Genomic DNA, 12,234 nt, shown 5'->3' on the forward strand with positions numbered 1-12,234 from the left:
ACAGAAAAACTGATGCCGAATGAATTAAAGTAACGAGGATGAACTTCACAAAAACCTAGGGCATCAGCTTTCTATAAAGTACCCTACCGAGATATTATTACTATTATTATCAGCTGTGGTCATTTTATTATTATGGATACAAAAAAACTCCGAGTGCTTTAAAATTGCATTGTTATCGTGCGTTGTGATATGTTATGGGCATAACATACTGATCATTACAAGGAGATAATTGGTTGAGGGCTGCTTGTAGGAAGTTCTGGGCCTTATACCACTTAAGAACACATAGTAAATGAAAGCCGAAGAGATAAAAGATATACAATGGCAGATTCTATGTAGAGACTGGTTGCTTCCATGTGGAAAAACTGGCACATGGCCTAGAGGCACTTTTTGGACTCGAAAGGCAAGGGCAGGCATTGACAATATCGGGGCAGGGGGAAGATTCTTGTGGGTCGTGGCTTGGAAGAGACTTTGTGTAGGGGTCGTAAGCTGATGGGATGTGCTTTGCAGTGGATCATGGTGAACCTTGTTTGAAGGGAGTAGAAGGTGGCAATAAGGCAATATATGTTTCTGTATAGGATAATTGACACAATATTAATGACTTGTAGAATTAAAATGATTAGTCTTTTAACCTTGTCTTTATGATATTTCATTATTTTGAAGCGGGCAATATTTGTCTCTTGACCTATATTTTTTGCCTCCATCTACATAATAATTTCACCCTCCGAATCACCCTAGTACATTGACATTATATGATTGTTCCTAGCTTAGTAACAATCTAGAAGCTGCATGATCAGTGAGATGTTTCAGAAATTTGTGGTTGTGAGTCAAATGCCGAACCAGTGCCTGAACCGCCATTGTCCGACACAGACACAAACATTATTGTTCGGCTCCGCTCATGTGATAAATCTATTTTAAAAATTTAGCTCACTAGTAAACAGCCAGCCTTTAGGTGAATGATAGAGAGTAAGCCCTATATAAGCAAGCATGCTAGTAAATTTTGTTAAAGGGGTTGCTGGTGTGCTTTACATGATAAGGAGGAGCCTATTAAAGGAAATCTTGCATAGGGAAACTACTTAGTCGGGCACATTTACTAAAAATGGTTCAAACTGCACTAAATGTGGCTTGCCTGTGTATAATGCAGGGTGCGCCAGTTTCATGATGTCTGGTGCTTGTTCTTCATGAATATGGCGCTCCCTGAACTGGTCCTATAGAGTCCACCAACTTTTTTTCTGGTCTATCCTTAACAGGGGCTGTGCAACACATCTCTGTTGGACTTGTATGTTAAATAAGGTGCATGGTCTGACTGAGTCTGACTAGGTGCGCCACAGAAGGCTTGCATGCGACCAATGTGTCATGCAGACACTTCTTAAATACCGGTGTGAGCAGTTTGCACTAGAAAGAATGTGCAAAGTCCACCAGAAAATTGGCGCAAAGCCCTTAGTAAATGTGCCGCTGTGAAGTAGTTCCCAATGCAGATTGCCTATGGCTGCAGTAGCTGCACCCTGTTTCTGGGATAAACCATGATGCAGATGCAGATGCTGACTGTATTTACTGAATATGCGAATCGCTTCATTTAAATGCGGCTCTGGTTGTAACAGAGCTCTACGCAATTACGTCTTCGGGAAAAGGAGCAACTGCTCTTGATCAGAGTTACAGCCGGTGATGTGCTAAATGAAGACGAGCATGGAGTCGGGTATGGAGCGTCTACTGGTGGCCTGGAGTAGCCTTCACACCCAGAGTTTTCATAGGCTACTAAACACTCCCAGTAGCCTCTGGAACTCATTAGCATATCCAGCAAATAAAGTTTATTTTACCAGCAGCTGCTTATAGATTTCCTTTAAGTGCATGGACTCCTACAGTAGCAGAAAGAATCCATGCACTCTGGCACGGGGAGACAGAAGGTGTGTGACAGTTGTGATGCATTCACCAAAATGGAATTCATAGGACTAGATATAATAGTTATGGCTAAACCTACCTGTTATGTGTATATCTAAATATAGAACGTAAAACGTATGAAATTATAGTGGCTTCCAGTGGAACCCTGAATAGTCATAGGATATTGATATTACCAAGCTCTTCCTCACAGAATTTTGGCCCCAATTCCCAGTAGATAGTTTGGGACCACATCAAAACCTCCCATTTTGATCTTCCAGTACGGTTGAATTTGTTCTAAAATGTGCCTTCCAACTTCTAAAACATTTCATCTCCTTTGTCTTTCTGTATAGCTCGGATGTTTCAGAAATACTCGGCATTGCTTCTGTCATTTTGCAGCCTTCAACTTTTGATGGTTTAACAAGTAGAAAATGATGTTCAGGTAAAATGTGACAAGTGGTTTATTGATCTATAAAACTAATATTGGGAGTGCTCCTGACTTCTAACACATCTGAAAATTGTTTTTTGACAAATGTCATTGTTTTATTTCTGTACCTTCTTTGCTATGTGACATGTTGTTGGTGGTTACAATTACTTTTTTTAACTTATTCATAGATTAATGACGAGACATGCTAGACAAGATCTTTAAGGGGGTTTTCCCCTAACAATAGTTAGGCTGCATCCACGTGATAGGGCCTAACTTGTTGATCAGTGAAGGTCTCAGTGATGAGACCCCCACAGATCACAAAAACGAGGAGTCCGTTGGACTAATGGAGCAGACAGCACTCGGCAATTTCCGCAGCTCCATAGCGATTAATGGAGCAGAATGGTCATGTGCAGCCGTCTGCTCCATTAGTCTGACAGAGCGACAAGGGGTCCGACTGAGGTATGTGGGACCCCATCGGACCTCTGGTTTTCGTGATCTGTGGGGGTCGTATCACTACGACCCCCAATGATCAGCAAGTTAGGTCCTATTCTGTGGATAGGGCCTAAGTTTTGTTTGTGGGAAAACCCCTTTAATGCCATTTTCACTGACTCAACTTCTGGCTCCACTGAATATCGACTGGCTCCCTGTTTCTGATGCAGTTGGGATTTTGTCTCTAGCCCTATCATTCCTAATCAATTAGCGTAATTAGTTTTAACACTCAACCTGCCAATCAGCCTCTCTACTGTGAGATGGGCAATTCTGGGTTAAAGCAAACAGTTTTTAAAAAATCCCCCCCCCCCCCTCTCTCCATATGTGCTGTGAGTGGAGTTAGAGGAGTAGATTTACAACAACATATACATTTGAAAATGTATATGTAATATGTTTCTATGTGTGGGGAGTATGAGGTTGCAGAATTTTTCAATAATTTATTTCATTTACATTGTAGGAATTTTCAGTCCATAACAAAATTTGCTAAATAAAGGATGGATAAATCTGTATATTTTGTTTGTGCAGCTTGAGGGTACTCCCTATGCATGATTTTGATGGTAGAACTTATGTACCCCACAACAATGCTATAAAACTCAACTCTTTTTAATGTGCAGTGCCCGATGAGCTTATTCCCGGCCATGTTTATGTCACTTTTTCGTTGGTGTTGTGTTGGATTGATATAGTGAGAAATTGGAGTCTTCAAAATGCATGGAACGATAAGAGTGGACTGATCTGTACATACAGTCACAATCATTCCAATTCATTCAATTCTGGTAGACCCCCAGATAACAAAGCACTCCGCCACTTGCTAGGAAAATAGCTAAACCAAACAGCTCAGAAAGTTCCGGCTAAGATGTTTTTTTTCAATCTAAATAACAGTTTTCTTAGCACCGTTTTCTTTCCCTAAAAGTTTTTCACATAAAACACCTTGAATGGCTTTCAAGTTTTATCTGCCTTTGGCACAGATGTGTGAATGAGCGGAGGAGAGGAGGGGTATAAATATCACCAAAGTACTCCTCATATTAAGATTTTATAGAACAGCTCTAGCCTGCCATTAGGAGAGGAGCTGACTAAAGTGGTCCAATTTAAGAATTTAATCAGCATGCTTAATCCACTGTCATGTAGAAAAATTTTCTTTACTCTCCACATGTGGTAACCTAAAACGGTTTTTAGTGTCGACTTTGGATCAGAGCTCAAAATTGGTGCTGAGCACAAAGCTTTTAAAAACCACTTACACTCCCCTAATATACTGTAAACCTGACACCCTCTTAAACACCATCAAAAATCGAAGAGTAAGCAAACTTTACGAGCTTAACATCCCGCTCTAACATTGCATTTGAGCCATGAACGCACCGATAGACCCTACCTCAAAGTAAATTCTTGGCAATTACAATTTCACTAAGTATTAAAGTGGGCAGGCGGGTAGGGGGGGGTGGCCGGCTACATTACACAACAGATGTTAAGTGACATTAAAGTTAATGTTTTCAACCAGAATCTTCCGGCTGCAGAATTCCATGAAGAGACACCAGCCAAGCACATGACATTAGGAAGACGATACAGTTTGAAATTAGCAAATGCATACATTATGCTAGATAGAGTACACAGCAGTAGTTGTGGAAACAAACACAATGACGATTCCGAGGCTGGGGTTGCTATGGTAATTTTACAGTTAAAAAAGGAAACTTTAGACAAAGCCAAGAAGCAATTTAAAGCTTCGAGGCTCAATGTGGATTTTCGAGGTGGACCAGAATTTATTTGGTCTATTGGTCGATTGCATGTCAAAAAAAGGGAACCCGAGGTGCACATTTTTGAATTAAGAAACTCACAATAAAAATGAACAGAGATCAGAAGACTCCTGCGTTGTCTACCAGGGGTCTAAACACTATCCTTCCTTCCTAATCAGCTTACACTGCCTGCATGTTTATATGGAGTCGTTAATGTAAGTGTCAATTAACACTTATAAGATTTGATTTCTCCGCACTCAAAGAACCAAAGAAGCTTTATCAGTGGGGTTGCGCTGACTCATAACAAGTACAGTATTCAGCCACCTGCCTGGATAATGGTCCAAACATCTTGATGCCGTTCACCAACTCTTATGTTCCGCTCCTTCTTGTTGTTACATTAACTTAGTAAGGTGTTTTTCTCAGTTTTTTTTTTTTAATTTGCCAAGTTGATAAATGCTAGCAATTCCAAAAATAATAATAAATGCATGACAAGGTGACAATATCTAATTATTCAAGGTAAATGTAATTATTTATGAGGTTTTTTTATTTTTTACTTTGCCAAATGAGAGCGCTTTTTTAAAAAATGTATATTTCAGACAGGTATCAAGTTTTAGTGTTCAAGCACTGTGTAACAGATTTTCAATTATATTATTGATGTGGATTAGCTGTAGATTTATCTTTCATTATATTGAGACAAATTAGTAAATTATTGGGGCCCGTTTACTGAGGGCCCGATTCGCGTTTTCCCAGACGTGTTACCCGAATATTTCTGATTTGCGCCGATTTCCCCTGAATTTCCCCGGGATTTTGGCGCACGCGATTGGATTGTGGCGCATCAGCACTGGCATGCACGCGACGGAAATCGGGGGTGTGGCCGAACGAAAACCTGACGGATTCGGAAAAACCGCCGCATTTAAAAAACAAAAATGTGTCGCGGAGCTTGCACTTACCTTCACTTGGAATAGGCCGGTGTACTTGAGTGCGTTCCGATGCTCTTCAGCATTAAGGAACTGCCTTAATGAATCCCGGCCGGACCCGAATCCACCGCAGAGAACGCGCCGCTGGATCGCGAATGGACCGGGTAAGTAAATCTGCCCCATTATGTTTCCCATTTATTTGTGTAGGCAACTCCTCGCTAAAGAAATCAGGTCTTAGCGCTAACCCATTTTTAGCAGTGATAAACTGCTAGCTTCATCGGAACCCTTTATCGTAACTGCCTTGCAGTACAATAGGAACGAAGGACAGCACTCATGTGGGGGTGGGACTAGGACGCGGTGACTGCTGGCCTATGTAGTGGGAGGGGTAGTCCGAGGAAGAGACAGTGCCTTGGAACGCCCCCTCATGAATACACAGGACCACTTTGAGGCATTTCTATAGTACTACGCGGAGGGTTACGATAAAGTTAGCAGTTTATCACTGCTAAAAATGGGGTAATGCTAGGAGCAGCTTACTTTAGTGATAGGTGACAGGTCCTTTTTAAGGACAATTGACTTACAGATGACCCCTGGTTATAGACAGACCTCTCTGCCCACTGTGACCTCTGGTGAAGCTCTCTGGATGTTACTTTAGTCCCAGGCTGCAATGATCAGCTGAAAGGTTGTAAGTTTTATTGTTCCCATGGTTGTAGCTACAATTATGAAATATAGGAGTTCCGACTTATGTACAAATATATCAAATTAAGAACAAACTTAAAGAACATATCTTGTACGTAATCCGGGGGTTGCCTGTATTTGTGGAGTTTGATCTTCTGTATTTTATGAGTTTCATTCAATCCTAATATTGATTACAACTTGGTCAGGTATATATAGTTATTTGACTTTGTTTCTTATGTGGTTCTTTTTATTGATTGACTATCAATATAGCATCAGCAGGAGCCCAACACTCAATATTCAAGAGCTGCTTCTGTTTCACATTTACGTCTTGCACGTCACCAGTACTCATCATGTAGACTGTTTGTAGCTAAATCCATTTGTAGTGAATGGGGCAAGGCAGCAATATCTAGCAATGTGCAATGCAATACCAAGTCATTGTACAATGTATAGTACTGTGCCTGTTTAGGAAAAAAGCAAGTCACCAATCTTTACTAGCAGAACCCTCAGGTACGGTATTAAACGTCCTAGTTTAATTCTAGTTTAATACTAAACGTTCCGGTATTCCTTTTTTGCTAAATTTAGCCCCTTTACCTTTAATAAATCACCTCGAACTGGGATCAAGTGAGAACTGGGGGGGGATATTTATCATATGATAGCCCCATGCTGCTTTTTTGCAGGGCGATTCACCAAGAGGCTGATGTATCTGACTCTTGATATATCTGGCGGGGAGCTGCGTAGCGAGTGTTTCTACGCCAGACCCTGCCAACTGCAGCGAGTGCGCAGGAGCAGGGTCAATAACACCCCGCTCTGGCCCACTCCCAGCCAGCCGCACCCTCTGCTCGGCCGGCCGCACCTCCCCTTCACGCCCTTTCACGTGCTCATACATGCACATGTGATTTGAAATAAGTGGAATTTTGTATTTTTAACCAAAACCATGGTTCTAGTTACCATAGAACCAAAGATCCGTGTCTTAAGTGATGTTCTTCTTCCAGCTTCTGGTCATTTGCATTTGATTGTGGAGGAGATTTCACATAAAACGGGAGGAGTACTAGAAAAAAATATTGTATACCCCACCTAAGGGGCCTGAAAGTTGAAAGGGTGGGGACTTTATCATTCGGTGGTGCATGAGTGTTGGAATATAATAGGGTTTCTTTAACAGATTATCATTGAGGTCCTGCACTAATCATGATCGGTAGAAAAATCCTGTTGAACCCCGTCAATGGAAACCTGCATATAGGTTTTACCTCAGTAGACCATGTTTACCTGGACTTGATCAAGGTTAACTGTCAAGGGTTGTGCGTCAGTTTTTTGGCATACATGCCCTGAAATAATCACAATTCCCTGTGTACGCCGCTTCCACATTGAGTGGTATGAAGAGGGGCGAGGTTGGCTGCAGAGTGGGCTGGCTTGGGACGTCCCTGCCAATCGCCTGTGCTCTAGCTACAGCCTGTACCCATTCTGGCCTGATTTAAAGCACAATTCTTCACCAAGCAGATCCTGGCATATAAGTGTACAATGTTCGCAGCTTCCTGACGGATACATCAGGAGGCTTGAGCCTCACCCGATGCACCAGAGGGGTTGGGGAACATCATATGCAGGGGAGCGATGCACCAGCGTTTGATAAACAACTCCCCATGTATTAACAGTTAACTTTTCTTAAATAATGGATGCTGATTGGACGTGATCAGTACAGACAGTGTCCTGTGGAGCCAATCTCCTGCTCCGTTGACTATCATGGAGTATTCTTCCTATATCATCCACAGTCTGCGCCAGAGCTCCAGTCTGCTCAAATGCTTGTCTATCAAATCACATTTTCTCATAACGCTAACTAAGGAAAACAAGAAATATTAAATATTAAACTTCCAGATCAAACACAGATATAATGATAGAAACTTAATTAAGATCTAGTAAATTAGATCATAGACAAATTAAGTGTTTTTTTTTTATATTTTTTGTTGTTGCATTCATTGTTTTTTTTCAATGCATTTCAAGCCAATATATCAAACATCAGATAATATAATGTAACAAGTATTCAAATAAAATATAACATTTTTTTAAGTTTAATATTTTTCTATTGACTAAGTTTTTGCATTATTTTTGGGGTTTTTTCATTTTTTCAGAATTATTATTACTTTTTGCAAGCATTTATGTGACTTTCTTTATGTCATCATTGTTCAGGTCTTGTTTTTAATCTAAATAATTGTGTATGGTCTCCATATTTTCATAGTAACATAATATGAAATCCAGGTTTTCTGATCTTTTTCTTTAAATGATCATGGAAGGCAAACACATACCCATTACCATGCAAGACATGGTAAAATGGTCCCTCATTTCACGTAATTTATTTAATTTCTGCAAATGTGTTCCTCAACTAAATTTAAGCTCTATCAAAATCATCAAAATTGAGTTACACCTCTCCAAGACAACTTACCTGATCAGCAACATTACGTGCCAGCTTGTCCATCCTGGAACCGGCTTCGGCAATCTTCTTGGCTGCATTGATCACATCGGAGGTGTTCTTTAGTGGACCTTTTCCTCTACGAAAGAAAATAGTGTAATTGCAATTCAATTAAATGACTGAAATAACCACCCGGACTGAACTACCTTGGTCATTGATTTTTTTTCTCTTACCCTTCTTACCATTAAATAAATGCTTTGTAATTTACTATGAGTTCACCTTCTGCAGCCAAGCTGAATAAAGGAAGGCGTGTGCCAACTTCCGCTCTTATCTAAAGCTCCACGCCAGCAATTTAGTTTGATGGCTTCTTGAAGCTCATGAATTATATTTAATAGTATGTACATTTTTAAGTGCTCATTAAGAAGACAGGTCTGCTAGAATATAGACATTCCTGGGCCAAACCGTGATGCGGCTGATGGGTCCAATGCATGTGTTGGCACAGGGCCCAATCAGTGGTGACTGTCAGCAAAGACCCAGACAAGACATGTACAGTATACATAGTTATCAATCAAATGCATCAACAGTATCATGTTCTTGTTGATATGTGACCATATTTCAGCAGCCTGAGCTTAGTGATATATTTTAAAGGAAATCTAACATGAAAATCCATCATGATAAACCAGGGACATTACTCATAGATCCAGGCACCGGGACTGATAATCTTCTTATATTTTTTATCCTGGGCCTCCTTTCTTCTAAAATCAACTTTTAAAATAAATCTCATGAACCAGAAGGACTCTGGTGGACATTATCAGAGCCCCTTCTTGCTGTAGCTTTACAAACCATTGCACTGTACAGGAGCACAACGCCCCTTCCGTCTGATTACTGTCATGTTGGGCAGTGGAAGGGGAAAAGTGTAACCGCCTGTGAAGCTACAACACTGAGGGAGTCTGGTAACACCCTGAGGAGCCCTCTGGGATACTTAGCATAATTTTAAGGAGGTCATAGATATCAAATATAAGAGGATTTCCACAGTCACTGGGGACGTGTATTATCGTATCTGCGCCTAAAAAATGCTGGGATCTTTCGCTTTTTTGGGTGCAGAATTGTTGCGGATCATTTATAAAGAGTTTGCGCCAGAAAGAACAGATGTTTCGGTCTATTCCAACTCCTCCATCTTTTTTTAGCGCAAGTGGGCGTGGCCTAACTTTTCCACATTATCTGTCACATTTATGTGTATTTTGTCTGCATTTTTAGACACAATTTATCTACCCATGAATTACTTACAGCCATGCGCCACTTTAATACATTGAGCTGTGCTTTCCGGGGACTGATCTTCGACGCCGACAGTCGTGCTTGCGCCAGAATTAGTACATTTTCCCCACTGTGTCTCAAACTATTTGTGTTTCTGGTTTATTATGATGGATTTTAATTGTAGATTTCCTTTAATGCATTTTCTAAGTTCTCTCACTACTTATGAGTAGTGATGAGTTGACCCATCAGTATTAGGCCAGACCTTGGCCAAAGTCCACTTCGTGGACCCAGACCTGAATCCAAGCACCGATGGTGGATGTTTAGCCTTTAAAAGGGTCAGCTCATCCACCGTAACACACACACGATCGGTTCTGGCACCAATCGGAGGTGTTATTCTTTACATGCTGCCAGAAAAGCCACCATTTTAGCAGAGATCTAGTCTTTTCCCATCACGTTATGAGGAGCGCTGATCCCCAGCTGGGATTGTCACTCCCCGTGGTCTCTCCTTGCCGGTGGCATGTGGGTGTTGAATGGGGGAGGGTGGTGAATTGAATGTTGATTTCAGACTAAAGTCAGGGTGTGTGTTCTGCAGACTTGGGTCCACTAATCAATTCTTATGAGTTATAAATGCAGGTGTTTCTCCCATTCACTTCAATTAGAGCTGTGCCTGCAGTGCAGTCATACAATTGATACACTTTGGACATACTTGTAGTCTGATTAGTGAGGGTTGCCCTAACTGATCAAGTTCTGAAGTTTGATCCCTTGGATAGCTCATTATAAGTAGCATAAGAACCCTGAATACCTATTTAGGTCTTTAAAGAAACACTGCAGTCAGAGCTGAATCATTGGATTATACGTTGTGCATGGGCAGGAAGGGAGGAGCAGGACCCAGGTTCTAGGAACACAATGAGAATGAGTCCAACTCCTCCCTCCAGGCCCTGCACCATTTATTATTCAATGAACTAGCTTTGATTGGAGTGTTCCTTTAACTGCACACCTTGTCTGTCACTATATTGTTCTGGATTTAAAAAGTGATCTACAGCAAAAATGGTATAAAGTAAATCAATTCATCAAATCTGGGGATTTTTGTTGGAAATAACTACCCCATACCTATGTATACAATCACATGATCTGTTTCTTAATAATAAATTATAGGGAGTTCCTGAAGTTTGTGGCACTAGAGACAAGGTTATTCCTAATGGACGAAAATACTTCATTTTTGCCCAAAGATCATTGCCTGACCTTTTAAGAGAATCAGCCAACTCCCGGTTACTAAACAAAACATTTACTAAGAACATTGCAGTGTGTACTATGTGCAGTCTCCTGTGTCGTGTGCAGGTGGCGCCAGATTCATGAATTGTGGTGCCTGTTCTTCATGAATCTGGCACCCCCTGCACAGCCCTGACAGAGTGCACACCAATTTTTTGGTGCACCTTTAACATGGGGCGTGCAACACATGATAAATCTGGCGCACGGTCCAAATGAGTCCAGTGAGCGGATAGGTTCTCATTATGACTCCCCATGTAAATCTCCATCAACACCCTACAATGTAACATACCCAAAAAGTGGTGACACAGAATAGGAACCATAAATTAGAAACTCAGCTTAGTTTTGTTAAATTTTTGTGGCAAAGAGCATTCCCACTTCATGAAAGTACTTGTACAGAGGAAAACAAGTTATTAGTATTTATAGAAGGTCAATGTAACATAATTGTGGCCCAGCTTTTTTTGAGAATTTTAGATCAAGTACTTTTGATGGGCTTAAGTATCCTGTTTTTGTACATTTTTTTATAATGTTTCATTTCTATTACTTCTTTTTAGGTTATTACTGAGTTCATATCACTTATACGGTAAGAGAGATCTACAGAGAAATGCATTTGGTATAGCTCATGGACAGTGACTTGACATGGAGAGGACATCCCTGAAACGATGAACAATTATTGCTAAGTGGACCTGAACTGCAATGTTCGGATCCGTGCCAAACTCTGCAGGTTTCAGTCCCTTTACCATTATCCGATCTGCAGACAGAAGTTTGGGGTCAGCTCTGGGTTCAACTCCATCCACACAGCTCCGGTAACACCAATCACGGATATTAACTCTTTAGATGAATTTGGCTTGTGCGTGCTGCCACATACATGCCGGCGCTTGTGCAGACTGCCATTTTGACAAAAATTTTCCCCTCCCAATGATGTAATAGGAACATGATGATCCTCTCCCAAAATGGATTTAAATGCTGTGACTGGGTGTTACCAGTGGGGTTTGGCACCCAAGCCTGGACCCATACAGAAATTTAAAGTTCAAGGCCTAACATGACGTTTAGTGGATCTGCTCAATGCTAGTTACAATGTCTAAGGAGAATGGATGGAGCCTTTCGAAAGGGAATGTTTTACCTATTCCATTATCATTTCTGTGGGCTTAATAGCATCAGCATTCCCAACTGTATATGTTTCCAACAATACGACTCTTTATCTTGTGTCTT

At 41.0% G+C, this 12,234-nt stretch overlaps 1 protein-coding gene across 2 annotated transcripts in view; it reads right to left on the minus strand.

The window, feature by feature from the left end:
- CTNNA2 (catenin alpha 2) overlaps positions 1-12,234 on the minus strand; it is a 1,396,423-nt gene that overhangs the window by 89,027 nt on the left and 1,295,162 nt on the right. For both annotated transcript variants that reach the window (XM_072126314.1, XM_072126313.1), the window contains exon 16: positions 8,536-8,641. In XM_072126314.1, the coding sequence (XP_071982415.1) occupies positions 8,536-8,641 (106 nt within the window). The remainder of the gene's footprint in view (positions 1-8,535; positions 8,642-12,234) is intronic.

Source organism: Engystomops pustulosus, chromosome 1 (genome assembly GCF_040894005.1).
Source record: "Engystomops pustulosus chromosome 1, aEngPut4.maternal, whole genome shotgun sequence".
NCBI classification, from domain to species: Eukaryota; Metazoa; Chordata; class Amphibia; order Anura; family Leptodactylidae; genus Engystomops; species Engystomops pustulosus.